The sequence below is a fragment of the Bacillus rossius genome, chromosome 1 (assembly GCF_032445375.1).
Source record: "Bacillus rossius redtenbacheri isolate Brsri chromosome 1, Brsri_v3, whole genome shotgun sequence".
Classification (NCBI taxonomy): Eukaryota; Metazoa; Arthropoda; class Insecta; order Phasmatodea; family Bacillidae; genus Bacillus; species Bacillus rossius.
Genome location: NC_086330.1, coordinates 309,906,101 through 309,926,336, shown reverse-complemented (window position 1 = coordinate 309,926,336; position 20,236 = coordinate 309,906,101). Strand labels below are relative to the sequence as shown.

The following is a 20,236-nucleotide window of genomic DNA, read 5'->3' as shown; positions in this document are numbered from 1 at the left end:
TAATGGGGTGTGGCGCACTGCCTCTACAACGCTCTCTTGACGTAGTCCGTGGCGTACTATTCAAACACACTCCTCACCGCCGTGGTCCTAAGCCCTATCGGTTGGAAAGGATGGAGGGTGGGGTTTGTTTGGGTGGTGGCATATCGGGCTAAAAAGGCCGCAGGCCCGAACAATGTCAGTTTGGTCGTTTGAACAAGTCAGATGTGCATCTGGAGCTAGTCACCGGCCAACCTAACCTGTATATTGAGGGTGCTGTTCGGGGCAGTATTACAAACGTCAGTTGCCGTCATGCCAAGGCCAACAATATTTACGTGCTCGACTTCAACGCTAGCATCCTGTCTTCATACCTTTGCTATTTTCATGTAAATTCTCTTTATGGATAAATGATGAGCAAACTTCCGGTTAGAAAATTCCAGTGGGTACCAGGGTCTGAATATGCTAGTTGGGAGTTTTCCACCTGGATACAGATTGTTAGTGCTTCCATTTTATTGAAGTAGATTTGTCCTTCCCCTTAGAATTTCACAATTACCTATCAGATATGCCTCTTGCATCAGAGAATAGCTATGTTGAAGATCTGATCAGGTATTATGTGAACAAAGGTATTACTCTGATATATTTATTACATTACATCGTTTACACAACTACCATATTTCTTTCACATTCTCAAATACAACACCAACTGGCTAGCTTCTCAGGTCCGCCAACCGTCACTACCAACATTCCCACACAGTCATTACCAACTCCTACAACACCTTCCCCTTTTCACATTGTTTCAATGAAGCGTGTTGGTTGTCTGCTTACTCTACCACTGCGCGTCACTTGCACTGTCTCCTGCCTCCTCTTGCCCTCATCACCCCCTGTCTGGACCTCTGGAAATCCCCTGAATTCCTCTTCTTCCCCATCGTCCCGACGCTCGTCATCTCTTGCTGGGCTCTTACTCGTTGTTCGTGCAGCCTCCGTCTGGTCTTCATTCCCCCTGTTCATTTTGTTCCAGTCCTGACTTGGTGGTCTGGTGTGAGGTACAGTGTGGCACTTTCGAATGTGTCTTGTTGTACGCCGCAGAACCGTCCCGCCGTCTGTTCTCGCCCAATATGACCTTGGTGCCTCGTGTTTCGTCACTATGCTGCCTCTCCTCCAAGGATCCCCTCTTCCTGTGCTGATTAGCACCGTCTCACCAGGTTTGAAGTTCTCCACGCCCTGTTTAGCAGTTCTCTTGTACCAGGTTTCTGTTTTCATTTGGTGGTCCTTGGCCTTAGCATTTACATTTGTCTGCACCCTAGGTGTAAGATTCTGTGTGGTCATTGGCAATCCTGACCTCAGTGCCCTACTCATGAGAAGTTGTGCTGGTGATGCTTTTAGTGGCACTATGGGCGTGTTCCTATATTCTCTCAACAGATCCCTCCAATCTGTACCTGTGGATTCTGCTTTCCTTAAGATTGCTTTAGCAATACCCACTGCCTTTTCTGCGTGCCCGTTGCTCTGTGGGTACCTAGGACTTGAGGTCACTAGTTTGCTGTGCATTTCAGTCACATATTGGTGGAACAGAAACGAATTAAAAGGTACATTATCAGAATAAATTATTTTGGGGTGACCATGAGTGCTAGTTACTGTTTTAAAGGCCTCAATAATAGAGGGAGCTGTCTTATCTTGAAGCGGGATAATCTCCAACCAGTGAACATAGTGGTCTACCATGACAAGATAGTTTCTTCTCCCATGATCGAATATGTCTGTGGACACTTGCTCCCATGGCAAGTGGGCACTGGGTCTACTACAGAGTGTTTCTTTCTGCTTAGCTGGTTGTTCTTCTTCACAAACCCTACACAGTCTGACGTATTCCTTGATGTGCTCATTCATGGCCGGCCAGTACACTGCTTGACTGGCTTTTGCTTGACATTTGTCTCTTCCCCCATGCCCGGCATGTAACAATTGCAGTATCTTGCCCCTCATTGCAACGGGGATGACAACTCTTACACAATCCTTCTCAACATCATTTAGAAACACAATTCCTTCCTCTACAAACAAGTTGTGTCTGTGTTTCCAGTATCCGTGCGCTATTTCAGACACCTGGGAAATGTGTTTTGGCCATCCCTTATTATAATATTTAACTACATCGCACAAGACGGGATCTTCTTGTGATGCTCTGATCAACTCGTCTCTTGCTTTGTCACTGAACGGCAATGACTGTAACGAATGAACCACTTCTACCATACTGGGATCATCACTAACAGGGTATGTTATGTAAGCCCTTGACAACATATCTGCTACATGCATTTCCTTCCCAGGTGTGTATACCACACGGATATCGTACTTATACAATTTCAGCCTCATCCTTTTGAGTTTTGTTGACCCAATTGTATGAAGTTCCTATTGCATTAGTGCCTCCAGGGGCTTGTGATCTGATAAGACGGTGACTGGATATCCATAGACAATTTGGTGAAACTTTTGTAATGACCATTGTATCGCTAGCATTTCCTTTTCCACCTGGGCATAGTTGCACTCACTGTTTGTTAAGCACCGTGAGGCAAATGCAATTGGTTTACTGTTCTGCATGAGGCAGCATCCGAGCCCTGATTTTGATGCATCCGTTTGAATTGTTATGGGGCTATTGGGGTCAAAGTGTACAAGTGTGGTTGATGCCGCAATTTTACTTTTAATGTTTTCAAAGGCTTCTGTATGGGTATTCAACCACTGCCAACATGTGTTTGACTTCTGAAGATCTCTAAGTGGCGCTGCCACTTTTGCAAAGTTTGGGATGTACTCTCTAACATAATTGAACATCCCCATTGCCCTCACGAGTTCTTGTTTATCCTTTGGGATCTCTACTTCTAAGAGTGCTTTAACTCTATCCGGGTCTGCCTGTTTTCCTTTACTTGAAAATATCTGGCCTATGTATCTTACACTAGTTTGCTTGTACTGCAGTTTATTCTCGTTGAATTTAATATTGTTTATCCGAGCCTGCTGGATTACTGCCGCTACTGCATCATTGTGTTCTTGCTCTGTATTGCCAAATGCCACTATGTCATCAAAGTATACCAGTACATTGGGTAATTTACCAAAAATGTGTTCATTCTTCTCCTGGAAATTTTCAGGAGCACTGCTCACTCCAAAAGGCAGCCGCAAAAACCTGTACACCCCGTATGGTGTCGCCACACAACATTTCAGACTCGACTTTTCATCCAGCTCAAAATGATAGTAGCCATCCTTAATATCAAACACAGTATAGTATTTTTTTCCACCTAACTTGTCACTAATGTCACTCAGAGTTGGGATGGGGTAAGGTTTCCTTATTATCACTTTGTTCAGATCTGACGGATCCAAACACAAACGTAACTGCCCATTTGGCTTTTCCACCACCACCAAGTTACTAATAAAGCAGTCTGGTGTTACCTCATCTAGTGGTGTTATCACTCCCTTCTCCTCCAGCTGCTCCAGTACTCTTTGCAGGCGTTCCTTGATCACTCGTGGTTTGCGCATGACTGGTCTCCTCCCCTGTTCAGCATTTGGCTCTGTAATTATCCTGTATTGTCCAGGATACTTTCCTAGACCCTGAAATACATCTTGATATTTGGCCACAAACTCATCTTTAGTATCTGGCACACTTTCACTTACACTATCTAGGCGCCGAATTAGTCCTAGCTCTACACACGCTTCAATTCCTAGGATAGGTACCGCATTGGTTTCAATTACCAGGAATTCAAGTTGACCAGATGTTTTTCCACTAGTTTGCCTACATCTAAATGACACTTTCCCCACTGGGGTTATCGTTGCCCCTCCATATGCCACAATTGTAGCCCTAGTTTTACTCATGTTACACTTCATCTCCATCTGCTTGAGTGTCTTTAGGGGTAATATATTGACTTCAGACCCCGTATCGAGCTTGAAAACCACTTCATGATTATCTACCAATATGCACTGTTTCCATTCCTTTCGGTCTCGTCCACTATCGTTCATGGTTTCCACCCTTATATGATCACAGTAAAATGGCTCTCCGACATCACATTCGACACTTACTTCAGCCACTCTCTGACTTTTATTCTGTTTCGCCCTGAAGCACTGCTTTGCAAAGTGTCCCTTCCCCTGACAATATGCACATGTTTTCCCAAACGCGGGGCACTGTCCCACATTATGTGACGACCCACATCTGCCGCATTTCTTGTTCTGGATGCCCTGATAACTAGAATCTTGGTATCTGCGACTAGTGTCATTTCCACTGTACGCACGATGCATTTTCGCTTGATGTCTCCAGCTCCCTGCTTGCACTGCATCCACTGGTGTCTCTTTGTCCTCTTTCTCGGATAGCTTCTTACTGTACGTCTTGCTTTGCTCTGATACCCGACAGTCACGAATGGCTTGCTCCAGCTTAAGCTCGTCCACACGCAGAAGGGCTTCCCTAAGGCACTTATCTCGAATTCCTATTACTATTCGGTCTCTTAATATACTATTTTCTTGGTCTCCATACCCACAACTCCCAATTAACTTCTTTGCCTCTGTTAGAAAATGGTCAAACGTTTCTCCTTCCCTCTGGCAACACTGATTAAATACATACCGTTCATAAGTTTCGTTCCGTTTCAGCGCCGCATAGTTGTCAAATGCCGCTATTAACTTATCAAAATCATCAAAGTCATTGTCACTAAGACCAAACGTCACAGCCAAGTCAATGGCATCTTCCCCCGCCACATTTAACAATATCCTTGCTTTAGTCCTTGATATCTTCTTCCTTTCTTCGGCCGTTGAATCTTCTGGCAAGTCGGGATCGTTACCGCTGGCTCCAAGGTACACCATAAAATGGCGTTTAAACCGCAGCCAGTTTTCGTGAACGTTTCCTTCCAACTTTAATTTCGGAGGGAGGTTAAGGGTCGTTGCTGCATGCTCCATCTGGTTTGTTGGTTAGTTTCGTCAGTCACGACACGCGGTTCCACGATCTCTGGAGAACTCCACACTGCTTCCTCAGTACACAATGCCCGCGAACCGAGTCACCGCATTTCGCATTCGTACCTGAAATTCCCGACACCGAGCTACCGACTGCGCCATGTTGAAGATCTGATCAGGTATTATGTGAACAAAGGTATTACTCTGATATATTTATTACATTACATCGTTTACACAACTACCATATTTCTTTCACATTCTCAAATACAACACCAACTGGCTAGCTTCTCAGGTCCGCCAACCGTCACTACCAACATTCCCACACAGTCATTACCAACTCCTACAACAAGCTACTCCAAATGACATGATGAAAAAGCTCTTATTAATTTTCACAACATGCAAGAATGATGTATTATATGCCAAAACACTGCAGCACTATTTGGAGTATGGAGCTATACTAGACAATGTTCATCGTATTTTCCGCTTTGACCAGACATCCTGGATGGTAAATACGTCCAATATAACTTGAATTGCCATGTTCAGGTTGCAAACTCTTTCGAAAAATCATTCTTTAAATTGATGAGCAACTCAGTCTTTGAAAAGTTCTTGCAGTCCTCATGCTGCAAACTATACATTCATGTGGTTTTACAGTACGACTCCAACTACAGTGCTGCAGAGCTCATAGGTGATCCGATGTTCAGGGCTAGGCAAATTGTCAATGATAACGTGGTCTTGATTGAGCTTAAAAAGGAATTGATAATCTTTGATAAACCCCTATCAATACAGTGGCATGGAAATTTTATATCTTTTCAAACAGTGTTCTATACGACTTACACTATCACTATATGCAAGTTTATTTTTCTTCTCAGTCTTTTCAGCTCCTCTATTCTGATACTGATTCTCTTCTTTACCACATCAAGGGTGGCAATGTGTATGCTTCAGGTCTCCCCAATTTGGCTTCCTGATTGGACGCATCAAACTTTGTGCCTGGTTATTTGCAAGGGATCTCTTCCATTAATCAAGGGAAAACAGCGGTGATGAAGCATATGGCTGGCGGTAAGATCATCAAGGAGTTTGTTGGCCTTTTCCTGAATCTTGATGCATACGTGACTATGGGTGGTACCTTAGCATGTAAGGTAAAGGATGTGAAGTCCAGCGTACTCTGATCAGTCCTGTTTGAGAACTACCTGGAATACTTACATATAAATCATTAGTTCGGGAAATTCAGTATCATTTCCATTCTCGGAGTCAATCATCAGTACAGAAATAGTGACCAAGTTGGTGTTTATGGCAGGGGATAACAAGTGTTGCATTTTGAGTGAAAGCATATTTACCCTACCTTGGGGGCATTTCTGATTGAATGTTTTCCCTACCCCTTCCTCCCCTCATACTTCTCTCCTATATTTTGACTTAAGCTTTAATATTTAAATTTTCCCTTCTAGATCTAGAGCTCTGTAGGCAATACTGGGACATTGCTCTGCCTCCGAGCGGAGTTGTAGGAGCACTCCAGCGATTTACCTGTCCTCCTCTCAGGGGGCTACATGGGTTTGAAGGTACCCAAAAGTGCTACATTGCCTCCCCTATACTTGAACCAGATATGCGCCATCATCAAGAGGGGTAGTAGGAAACCTCCAGCGATTTACCACTCCTCCCTTGCCGGAAGAGCTAACTTGGCAGAAGGCACACAACAACACTTCATTGCCTCCCCAGGGATTGTATCACGGGACTGTGTGTGGCAACTGTGGAGAATAAACTTGCCTGTATGTTAAAACTGCCAGCGATATGTAGACACCTTCAACATCTCCCCCCCCCCCCCTCCCTCAGACATTACTCAATTCTATTGTCGTGAGGGGGGTTTCGAATCTTCTTTTATACCTTGGGCGCCACCACGTGGATGGGCACGTGGACCCGGCTACCGACTCTGTCCCAGGGCCGTGACGTGACCCATGTGTTCTCCACCCTGTCTCATCACGATCTGATGGTCAAAGGCCACACCATCGCTTGTCTGCCTCCCCTGCAAGAAACTGGCTGCCAAGAGGATTGTGGGCAAATTATGTCGCTTTATTACCTCCATCTTCAATCGAACATGATGAGAGCATCTTAAGTACTACGGTTACTAACTGCAGTCATCTATTACAAATGCAATTGTTTTCTCTGAAAGAAAAAAAATATATGTTCAATCATATATGTTTACAATTTCTCATGAAATAAAAAATATATATTGCTTTTTTATTAAAAGGGTATATTGATGTGCTTTTATTTCATATAATAGTTCCTATCTTTTTCAGGTCAACATAAGTACTATTAAAGAGGTAAATTTATGGTAATGACAAAACATAGGATCACACACACACATATTTCTTTTTCTATGTATTTTTTATTACTTTGAAGTGTCTTCCACCAGAGCAAGACTACCAATCACAAGAGCTCAGCAGACAGCACCTGGTACATGTTAAGCATTTGCACACACTATTTATTACTTCAAGATGTCATCCACCATTACGAGGCTACCAGGCACCCAGAAACAAGTGGGAAACATATGCTAGATTAATAATTTGACCCACTCCTTGATGACTTACACATACTATGTATCTCATGGATGGGGAGAGAAGGGAGAGGGTAAGGAGGATACATATTCTCTCCAAAAATATGGGAACCATCTACCTCTTAATGATTATTAACATACCATTGTTTACAAACCCCTTTTCTGTTATCACTCTCATACCATTATTCTTCCTTTCACCCCCTTTCTACATACCACTGCATACAATAATTTTTTAACCCTCACCAATTTGCATTCCATAATTTCTCCTTGGCATATATACTGCATTCCATAATTTCTCTGAAATATACCTTTGATGTACCATACTTTTTCCCCATTGATATCATGATTACAGTACATGCACCATAATTATTGGGCATACTAGAAAACTGGGGTCATGGGGAAATGTTACATTAAATAAATACTTTTTCTGCTTGTGGTAAATTAAAATTGTGATTGAATAAGTGCTTTATTGGAACACACAGAAAATATTTGTGGGCAACATTGAATTGATGTATAGCTGTGGAAGAGGCAGCAAATTATGGCAGTACATAAGTAGATTTGTAATTCTACAAATCACTTTCCTCCCATAAAGGCAATATGGGTTCAATTGTTGACAGGGTCAAACCCAATTTTTTACTAGTGAAACATAGCATGTGTCACAGGCCAGTGAGTTTTCAGGGTACTCCTATTTACTTCACCCTTTCATCAATCACTGCTCTTGATGTCCATGAGATGTTAAGCATTCATTTATTCATTCATCCATTCATCCATCCATCCAGAAATCATTACAATGATGGATTATATATTAAACAAATTTTTCAAATAACCAAGCCTAGTAAATTTCCTCGGGTTTTACTTTTAGATTAAAAGATATGTGTTTGCACAAAAAAAGAAAAGTTTTCTGCTTCCTAAAACTTCATTCATTATCTTTTCATATAGACAGACTGCCTCTTGGGATTAGGAAACATCCTATTGGTAGAGACACGGAAATTTCGTGAATCGCGAAATAACACCGCAATTTACCTTAATTCGCGACAAAACACCAAAATCTCACAGCATCGAGAAATAAAACTGATATTAATATTTTGAGTATTTTCTGCTAAGATAATAATTAGACTCTGGCTAATGAATTAGACCACCCATGCAAGACATCGCGAAAAACAAGTAAACACGACGTTAACGGCACATGGCCATTTTTCCAAGTTCCAACATGGTCGCTTTGTAGTAATGAAAGTAAATAATGATTTACAGTATTCCCGTCACGTAATCATGATAATTTGAAACTAAAGCAGTAACTGTAATCATAAACAAATTAAAAAGAGAAAAACGTACCTGAGCATCAACACAAAATTAATAAAAAAATACCGGCGATGTTTTCAACACAATATAGCTGCCATGATTTTCAACCCACTTCTTTGCTGCAAACTGTCTCCTTACAGCTGTATTTACACATTAATCTTGTAGAGAAAATTTTCTTCCTTTTATGTTAAACGGTTAACAACCTCATGCTTTCAACTACATTTGACTGGCTTGGCAACCTACTCGTAAACATGAACACATGGCACTACGCCGATTGATAAGCAAAATCAGTGACCTTTAACTGCCGTAACTACACTTCAAATGCAACACGGCCGCAGAGCAAGTGAATACGGCGTCAACAGGACAAAGAACAGCAGCAAGAAATATTACAAGAATACTAAGTTGAGACATGCCGTGCCAAGGCACCGGGCGAAGCGGCACCGGGCCGTGCCGAGGCAGCGCGCTAGGCGACACCGGGCCGTGCCGAGCTGTTTCAAGCCTACAATTTTTATTTGCCAACAGTGTTGACTTTAGAGTGCAGTATATGCCGTGCCACTATTATTTAGCCAAGCAAAACTTTTAGTTCATATAACCTTCTCAAAAGTTAAACATGAAAAAACTAAACAGCGAAATAAAACCAAAATTTGATTTTTTTCAAAACGAAATTTAAGGAAAAATAAAACCACTTTTACGGGACTCTACCTATTGGCTTCGATTTTGAAATGTTTACCAACCACTTCTCTCAAAGCGGCTCTGTGATGTATCATAGTTACTAACAATATCCTTCCAGTGGTGTTTAAAACAAAAGTTACCAATTAAAGTTAAGTATTTCTACACATATTTTCATTTTCAGTTATTTTTTTCAGATACGTGTCACTTTTTACCACTTCAAACTTTTTACATCTAAATGGATTCTCTACCTGATATACTGTAAAAAAATAAATAATGTGGAGGGTAAGTTATGTCTCCTGACATGTATGTTATACCAAGAGTCTACAATATTAGTTTGGAAATAGTTGAGCAACAACATAAATGAATGAAAACGGTGATTAGATTTTGTGTATTGCCTAATGGTATACCCAGCTTTGAGAAATAGCAAAAGGTGTTGGTTGTGCTAACGGCATGCTCAGTGATCCCGGCAACCAGCTGCAGGTTGAAGCATGTGCGCAGGACTGGACCCCGCGTCTCCTCTCTTCAAGAACCAGCTGCTGCTGCAGCCCTCGCGCAAGCTGGACGCAGACGACGCTCGCTTCGTGGACGTGCTCCACACGGATGGCAGCCCCGTGTGGACCGAGGGCTTCGGTCTCCTGCGCCAGACCGGCCACGTTGATGTGTTCGCCAATGGCGGGCGCGAGCAGCCGGGTTGCAGCGACGGCAGGGGCTCCGTGATCGCCAGCCACTTCGGTGATCATAGCCTCGTGTTTGTTAACTGTTATTGCATTAGCCGAGAGATGCATCATTGTTAGTTCCAGTAAACAGATGTCAGGAGTGGTATGCGAGTGGTATATTTTGATGTTTTGAGTCAAGTCGAGTACTAAGAAAATGGAGTATTTTGTAGTAATTTTGTCGGAAAAGTTTTTTTTTTTTTTTTTTTTTTTGCTAGTTTTACCAATTGCTTAACAGCCTTTTATATGAAAACCAAATTTTGTTGTGTTGTTACGTCATAATAGGCGGTTCGTCAATATAGGCGGAGTCATAATAAACAGATTCTACTGTACTTGGTTTGAATTTATTCATCAATTGCTGTTTATTTTATTTCACTTTACATGAGCCATTATTTTAGATAGGCGAATAGTAAACAAATGTCTAGTATTTTCATGGTGTAGTTAATTTTTATGAAGCACTATAGAAATAATTTTAATGCAGAAAAGGTTATTTCTATGCCAGTTTAAGAAACAGTTATAATTCAGCAAATTCCTCACCTCAAAATTTTGAGTTAAAGTTACAACTTTTATGTTGTAGTATATTGTAACTTTAACAAAATTATAAACAATGTTACGAGGATGCTAGTAACTAGGCTAGCTAGCCAGTCCACGCTCCAGCCTGTGGGAGGGGCGCAATGCGGGTAGCGCCCATCCCTCCATTACCGCTACATGCCTAATCCAGTTTGCAGTGGCACCTCTCTCTCTCTCTTTCTCAAGTTCGGCATATTTCTTGAGTCCCGTGTGTGTGAAATGGGGTAACTAGGATGCCATTGTTTTCAGAGTTGTAGTGTTAAATCGGAGATTCTGATGACGCGATACTCGAAAGGCTAAGAAACTTTTCCAGAGCGGGGCTGAGAGGTATATGAACTGGAAGGATGACCTGCAAGGGTCACATGAAGAGCGTAAGTGATCTCTTGGCGAGCTATTAGCAGTTAACAGTAACTTGTTTTGTGTGCAAAGTTTGGAGCATCGGGGACTGAAGCGTCAGGGTTGGTGTGTGTGCGGCGGATGAGTGAGTAGTGCGAGGCAGTGGCCAGATACTTAGAAGTGTGTGTGCCACGAGGCAATCACGTGGTTGACCAGTCCCGTTACCGGCACCACCCCTTGCTCTTGGCATGCTACGATGCACAACCACACAACTCCTGTGCTCACACAGATCTCAGTAATTATGGCAGCTTCTTTGTCATGCCCCAAACTCTTGGAAGCCACTTGATGTGGCCGAGGGATTCGTTGACGATTCTGTGACTAGTTCATGGGCGCCACCATACCTTGGGGCACGGACCTGGTGAAGACTCTAGTTCTCTGGGCATGTTGTCACCCATGTGGAAGTGTGACTTGTATATCCCTCTGCGTACCACGAGCACCTGAACCCAGCCCGCTCTCAGCGTCAAGTACGCTAACATAGTGAACTAAGTGGGCACTCTGGCATCCCAAACGCCACCTATAGTAGGAGATGAAAATACAATAAATTCGGTATTGAGGCTTTAATACACGACTTGGCATCGCCTTTCCCTCATACATTAATCTATACTAATATTATAAAGAGGAAAGATTTGTTTGTTTGTTTGTTTGTATTGAATAGGCTACGAAACTACTGGACCGATTTGAAAAATTATTTTTCCATTAGAAGCCGACATTATTCCTAATGAACATAGGCTACTTTTTACAGCGTTATTTATTAACCACATTATTAAGCAACTTATTTTAACTTTCTGTCTTTGTAATTCAGTAACTATAGCCCGTCCCACTCTTAGATTGCAGTACACGGCTTATGGCGCGCGCTGTTGCCAAATCTCTAATACATTACGAATTTCAGGAGATGCGTGTTTTTGTAATTTGGATCGAACAAGAAGCATTTTAAGAAATAATATCGTAATTTATAATATTTTATACTATTACACATATAAATTTGTAATAATGCCACTTTTATGTAAATTTCAAATAAAAACTACCTAGACTATTGTAGACGAAATTTTCTTACAGTTTTCTTTTCTGTTCTAAAAATCCCATATAGGTGTGTGTGTGTGTGTGTGTGTGTGCGTGTGTGTGTGTGTGTGTGTGTGTGTATAACATTTTCATGGGCCCGATAAATGCCGTATTTTTGGACAAGTCATGTCCAAAATGATAAATAAAATACGGTAATGGAAATTCTCGGTCGAGTAAGTTATGGGAAAAATCCGAACAATTGGTTCGAAATGGGGAAGATTTTTTGAATAACAGAAAAATCGCAACAACTCCCATAATATGAATAATATCGAATCCGTTTTAACGTATGATAACTCGGATTACCTAATGCCGAAAAATGTTTTCTAAATACATTTTTGATACGACCAGCCATAACTGCATGGGTTCGAAAAAAATTTTCACCGGACAAAAAAACGCAACTGCCTTAGTAGACACCTTATCAAATCTGTTTAAATTGTTTGTAATAATATCATAATTATTTTCCAAAACTAAGTCTAAAACAATGTTTTATAAGATGCTTGGTGAGAAGGATAGAAAAATAATTCAAAATTTTGTACCATTATCGCTATTAAATTCCTTCGTATTTATTTCATACATTTTACATATTATGTTCAAGAATCGATTATAATATTTTTTGTTGACTAAGGAAGCCATGTATTTGAAATTGCTTGTAGGACAGAACCCCACTTATCTAAACACACGACCCTGTTTCCTCTTACGACGGCAGCGCGCGCTCTTGTACTGATAAGACACATCTTTAACAGCTATTTCCACGGAAACTGTAGAAGCAATTGAGATGGAGCTGCTTTTAAAAACTAATTCAATTCATTGTGAACATTTTTCTCACTTTCGTCCCCCATCTATTTTTAATAGAAAATTTTTTTTCCGCGGGTCAACTTTTTGATGTGTCAGTTTGTGAGAAAATGCATTTCAATATATTAAAAAAATTATTTAAGTGAAACCTGTACAGTTTTTGTCTTAACATTTCTTCGGTGGCGTCCTAAGGCATTAATTTACTAATAAAAAAAATCTGAATGAAATACACATGTAGGTTTTCTTTTTTTGATGTGAAACATATCGGAATACTTCAAAACAGTTCGCAGCGAATTAGTTATGTTTTTTAATTTTTTCGGACACTTAAAATATTGTTAAGTATTCAAAATAAGCATTGCCTGATGCGTATTTTGATTCTATACAATATGAAAAAAAGCTTGGTCCAAAAATTAAAATTTTAAATTTCGTTTGATATTTGGCAACAACGCACGAAGAAACAAGGACAGTGCTAACGGCAATCGGCGTGTGTTAGAGAGAGAGAGAATGCGCCCATTTCCTTCCACACTGCAATCTAAGAGTGGGATGCTCTATAGCAACTGTCCGTCGTCGTCGTGTCTCTCTTGACGCTCGCGTTCCCACCACCGCCTGCCTCTGCTCCCGCGCCGCGCCCACACCCCGCTCGGCTAGCTAGGCAGCAGCATTTGACCTAAGCGTCACTGCGGTGCGGGAGGGGAGTCAATGTCACAAAATAAAGTGCCGCGCGGCTCACTCGCGCGGTTGGCTCTCTACGCAGCGCTTGTGTGCGATTTTGTATATTTTTCCTTGAAAATATTTTGAATTTTATATAATTTTTCAATCACTTCATATACAGGCTAATTCCTGTTCAACACTTTGTCTGTTTTTGTTGTATAAGTGAGCACACATGACACAATTTATTTAAATATAAAAGATAGACAGAGATAGAGTGATATATATATATATATATATATATATATATAGTGAGATAGAGACAGAGATAAGTTGAGATAGAGCGAGGTATAGAGAATGAAATGGGTTAGATAAAGAGATATATAGATGTATAGAGCTATGTAGAGATTTATATATAGAAGAGATAGAGATAGTGTGAGGTATATATGTATAGGTATATGTAGATATAAAGAGATACATAGCGATAGAGAGATACATAGATATATAAAGATGTAGATAGAGATAAATATATGTTTAGAGAGATGGATAGAATATTTGTATATGTGTAACTACTTCAAACATATTACAAAACGAAACTGATTGAGGCATTGCAATGCATGCCGAGCATTAGCTAGATAATGGAATCTTTTCAATATTAGTAATCTGAATCTCTTAGTTTTCAGCTTTTTTCTATAGTGCTTTATAGAGTCTAGATTACATACAGACCACCAATTTTTATATATATATACACACACACACACACACACACACACACACACACACACACACACACACACACACACGTAAATAATTATACACTGGCAGAACAACGTCTGTCGTGATCTGAAGGTGATATAAATTATTTTGCACACTTGACATTCAAATTAAGAAGACAGTTACTAACTACATCTTATTTTGAAAAAGGTCTCCTTCACCCTGTGTTCAGCCCGGGCAACGCCGGGTACAGCAGCTAGTTACTAATAAAGTTCAACTGATAAAATGCCTAGCGGCACAACTGGTTTAAGTGAGGTCCAGTCACATCGTGGCTGAAGACTAGTTATGCTTTAGTTTCAAAACTCCCAGCGAGCGGTTTGAGAATTCTTACGTAAACGGAATGACGAGGATCAGTGAGTGAGCAAAGTTAAAGTCCCCGTAGTGCTGGAGCATCTTACCTCAGTTGGTGGTGATGAGCGACTGGGAAAAGCGATAGCAGCCGAGTCGGGTCGACAGCGCTAAAGCGCCAAGCTGAATTAATCGTTGTCTCCGAATCGTGCCGTTAATGTATTTATGTTAAAACAGGATATTTCTCTACAATAATAACATAATTATGTTAGAGATCAAAACTGTAATAGTTATGTATTAATATTTCAGTGTTCACTATTTAAAATATATTGGCCTTCGGCAAGTCTGAATCCGTTGCGGCAAAATTGTAATTTAAAATTAAAATACTAAGCTTGTTTGTTTAAAGGACCCTGTATAGCATATACCCTTGGGGATCAAAAGACAAAGATGCACAATGTTATTTAATACTTCTTAAAGCAACAAGGCACTGGCTCGAAGGCGCCCTCTTGCGGTAATTCTAGCACTTGTGGCATGCTATTTAAACGTGGTACACATATGTCGCTAGTGGGAAGTTCAAATTGCCATGGTGATAGGAGGGCATTGAGGGGTGAATACCCAGACAAATTAAATTCCTTATGTGTTTTTTAAGTATTATCAGATTTTTCTACCGAATTTGCATTTTTAAGTAGCTGTGCATACTTTATTGCATTAATTCTGGTGTTTCTTCTAAGAATAAGAAAGGAAGAGAGTATCACAACACTATATACTCAATAATATTAATTTACACATCTATATTTTGATGCTGTTTATTATAAAAATTCCACTGTAATGTAAAGGAATACACGTAAGCATAATGAAATGATTGAACAACTGTATTTCAGACAGTGCCCTGGATATAACCATAGCATGCAGCCATCTTAGAGCGTGGCGACTATACCTGGAAAGTCTCGTGTCTGCCTCTGGTTGTCGCTTTACTGCATACCCATGCCCGGCTGGAGCCGCTGCCTTCTTAAAAGGTGCCTGTTTCCCCAGCAACAACTACTGCAACACCTCTGCAGCTTGCAACCTGATAGGCGTAGATGCAGAGCGCCTGTCTGGCCGTGGAACGCTCTATCTCGTTACCCGCGCAAGCGAGCCCTACTGCGGTAAGTAGCAATAACTCATCTCCCAACACAGTGACATCATTCATTACATTTGTAGGTGGTGTTGGTATTTTATTCCAATCAACTTACCTGCCAGTGACTCCTTCTACCTCATCATTAACACCACTTAGTCCTACTATAGTGAGTAGCAAGGTATTAACATGATAAGACCACTCACCATCCAACACTGTGACCTGCTGCTATTGTCTTATTCCTAGAGATATGTTTTTTATGACAAAAATTGGTTTTTTTTTTCCAGCTGAAATTGCTGTTATTTTCCCCACTTCTTTTGCAAGTTTGTATCTATTTTGACAACAAATTTACGTATATCTTTATAAAATACCAACAGAATAGTATAATTTTTACAGCTCTACAACCTATTGCTAATAGCACCAGTACAGGTAATTTAATGCTCAGCAAAATTATATCTACATATACAGAGAATCCCGTTATAGCGAGTATGGTAATATCGAGAACACGGCTATAACGAGGTCTTTTGAGGAATTTACGGCGTGATCACGTGAAGCGCGCCTTGGTTATATGTCTGCTTTATCTTCACCCCTCTCGCTCGGCACTAGACATCTTGCCATTGACGCCTGTCACATTCTTCAGCCTTGCAGTCGCCACCTAAGTGCGTGGCTTTAAAAATAGAATCCCGTCCTTCTTTCTTTTATCAAACTTCCGCTTGGCTTCAAGGCCAAGGTATGCTCGACTCGAATAAACCAAGCCTTTGAATATACATATACTTGTACGCATTTCTTATTATTTATAAAATAGACAAAATCTATTTTTTCCCGCCATTAAACATAATAATGCGCACTTTATTTTTAATATAAATGCTCTTAATTAATTTGTTGGGACATTTTCATTAACGAATAATAACATTGTTTATAACTATGTTAGGCCAAAAACGTCAGAGCCATCTTTATACTTGTTGCTAATTGATAGCGTTAATAATACACAAATATTTATAAACTTGTTTGGAATTATTTCAGTCGTGACACGTTTACAAACACGTCACGTTATTTATTTTAATATCCGGCAAATAGTAGGCACTACTATTTATTTCCGAATCGCTAAGACAGTTTTCTTGTAACTTTTGTTTCGGTCAGTTGTTGGGGTAGCTGTCCGGGAATGGGGTGGTGATGGTTTGAGTTGAATTCCGAATTTATTTTCTAAAAACGTTTACAGGTTTTTTTAAATGAAAAAAGTATTGTTTTCCAGCGACTATTTCGTTTGAGGCGCACTTGCGTTGCCGCACTCCTCCTTTTTTGTAAGGAATTAAATCGTCGCGCTACACTAGCGCCGTCTGTTAGCTACATCCCAAACCAACACAGCCGCCAACAGACAGCCCGCGTCGACGATAGATAGCAGGACAATGCTGTGTCGGCCGCGGGCCAAGCCGAGTAATTGATTGTGGACTGAGATGCTATACTTACGTGGCGTGGTAGGGTATTCTGGTTATTTTGACGCAATCAGTGATCACATCCGTACTCGTGGGGTATCGTTTTAAGGCTCGGTCTCATAGCAGATATACAATGGGAAAAAGTGTTCATTTTGCTGCACTCTTAGCACAGATTAGAAACATCTTAAAGCATCAAATTAATTATCTACAGCAAGTAGACATTGTTGACATTGGCTGCATAGTAAAAGTTAACGGCTTAACTGTTTTTAATAAGTTTTAAAAAATATTATATTGGTTCATTTTTTAATTTCAAAAAATGGTTTTATTTTAAAATACAGCTATAGGAAATATTACGACGATATTGAATATATATACATTTGTGTACATTTGATAGATGGTTTGCTTATAAACAGTATTTCAAATATTTATATTTAGTTCCGGCGTTTGCCTCAAGAATGCACGACCCTGAGATCTGTTCCCCCACCACCGGCAATATCCTTCCCCTCCGCGCTCCGTCAGAGCGTGAGCTTGGACTTTCGCAAGGGAGGTTTAGGGGGTGGGGACCACCCGCTGTGGCCACAACTACATGCGACCCTCTTTTTTTTTTTTTTGCTTCCGACAATACACGAAGATGCACAAAGTGGTCGGTCGGGTGGATGATGACTTTCCCGCGTTCCAGGTATTGTTTATTGTTTTAGCTTCGTCGGTGCGGGAGCGGGCCCTGTTTAGCTCGGGACGACAAAGCACCACTGAGTTTCATTCTATACAAAGTACCAGTTTGTCCCACACGCTTTAATAGAAAACCAAACTAAAAAGTAGAAAATAATTTTCAATAAATTTAAATTAAGAATAGTGTGATAAACAAAAAAAAATTATTATAAAAAATGTGGGGTGCTTGATGTCAATTGTTGTAATATTTTATTGACAGACATTGGTAAAAGTAGAGTCATTATAGAAATATTTTAAAAAGCACCCCACACATTTTATAATTAAATAATGTTTTTTGATAGTCACACTATTCTTAATTTAAATTTATTAAAAATTATGTTATACTTTTTTTTTAGTTTGGTTTTCTATTAAAGCGTGTATTTGTAGTTTTTTAAACTATTTATTTTTACTTTTTAGTTTTTTTTTCTATCAAAGCGTGTTTTTTTAAAATCTTAAACTATTATTTATTTTAACAGAAGTACCATAATACAAACTAAGGTAATTACATAAATTAGATAATTTACATTTATCTATGGCTGTATTAGCTACTTCAAAAAATGTATAAAATTACACATACAGATTTTTGCGATTTTACAAATAAATTATAGCCAAATATTTTAAAAAATTATTTTCACTCAACAATTCGACAAGATATATGATGCTGGTAGACCACACACAAATTACTTGTAAAATTTATTGAAAATAATGTGTATTGTCACCATAAAATTCTTGCCAGCTAGTTTCAAATTTTTTTTTAAAAGTATAAAACATTTTTTACTGTATGTATTGTTTTACAGTGTAGGCTGTTCACGGTAAGTTTATGTCTTTTGAGATCAACATTTGAAAATTGCCCCTACCTGACTGTATGTCCCTGAAATTAAACGTACTCGCCGACAGTTATAAACTGCGTTGTGTTAGTATTGACGAGGGGAAATTAGTTTAACTGTGTTGTGCATACGTTGGTAGACACACACAATTTAGAATTCAAGCAATGCCTTACAAAAGTTGTTTATTTGAACAGCCTCTCATAGTCCTTACTACTTTATTTTCCATTGTGCACTTGCCCTAGGATATAAATATTATTTTACTGGAACTTAGCCGTTTTACGCATAGGGAAAAAAAAAATATTCCGGTTTCAGTTATGTTAAACTGTCCTTAAACTTGTGAAGTATATGAAGATTTACAAATTGTACCAGCGTACTGTTTAATTGTTATTTTATTTTTTTATTTTTTAGGTATTTAATAGCAACTATATAAATAAACTGTTTTCTATTGCACTTCGCAGTATGCATTTATCATCGTCCGTATATGGTGACCTTTGAGTTTTTCCAGAAACATCAATGATGTTGATACGAGTACACAGAAATGTGCATATTCCTTTAAAGATAGACGTATTGTTGATATCTGCTTCCTTTTCCAACTATTAAAAACCTTAGATGATCACATTCCCTTTCATTGTTCATTGTTCATTTCTGAGAAAAGAGAAGGCCTGAATTCGGGAAGAGTACTGAAATGCCAATTGTGCTATTTGAAATCCACCGTTTGGACGAATATAAAACTCTACCAGCAGCAAGTTGGTTATCTGGTGCAATTATTTTTTCTAATTTCTTGGTCATACTCGTCCCATATGCTTTCCTTTTTATTTTCATTTCTACTGCTACTGGAACTAGACGCCGATGTGTCACTAGGAGTAGGAGCAGCTACTGAAACATCTCGATTCTCCCTTTGAAGTAGTTGAACTCTGCCGATTTTATTTCTGAGGCCTTGTATTGCAACTTCACGTGCTCTTTGGTTTCTGAATTCTCTCTGTCTAAATCCAGGGTCCAGAATGGTACACTCAGCGTACAAAATTGTATTCTCTATATCTTTAAAACGGTCTTCCATGCCTTTCTTCAGCACTGACTGCACAGCGACTATTTTTTCTTTGTTAGAAGTATGTTTTTGCAGAAAACCTTTAAGCAAGTTACAAAACACTATAACTTTTGACAAAGTCACATTTTCTTCGGCACTTATTTCTACTGTGATTTCATAGAATGGCCTGAGTAAGGGCAAAATTCCTTCAATTATCTCCCAGTCCCTTTTTTTTTATTGTGAAGTCAGAGCGTAGAAGTGCAACCATAGCAATCACTGCATCCTTTATCTGGACTATCCGCTGAAACATATCAAAAGTAGAATTCCAGCAGGGCTGGATGTCCTGTTTGAGCTTGAGGACAGGCAATTTCACTTGCTGTTGTGTAGCAATAAATTTTTTTTGTCCTTGTGTACTACGATTTTTCAACGATATTTTTAACTTGCGCTAAAACATCTGATATTTCTTTCGTAGCTTCTTGTACAACTAGATTTAGAGAGTGAGCGA

General features: G+C 39.7%; 1 protein-coding gene across 7 annotated transcripts in view; it reads left to right on the top strand.

The window, feature by feature from the left end:
- LOC134527898 (pancreatic lipase-related protein 2-like) overlaps window positions 1-20,236 on the top strand; it is a 72,417-nt gene that overhangs the window by 26,761 nt on the left and 25,420 nt on the right. For all 7 annotated transcript variants that reach the window (XM_063360912.1, XM_063360914.1, XM_063360910.1 and 4 more), the window contains 2 exons: window positions 9,884-10,117; window positions 15,507-15,770. In XM_063360912.1, coding sequence (XP_063216982.1) covers window positions 9,884-10,117; window positions 15,507-15,770 — 498 coding nt within the window. The remainder of the gene's footprint in view (window positions 1-9,883; window positions 10,118-15,506; window positions 15,771-20,236) is intronic.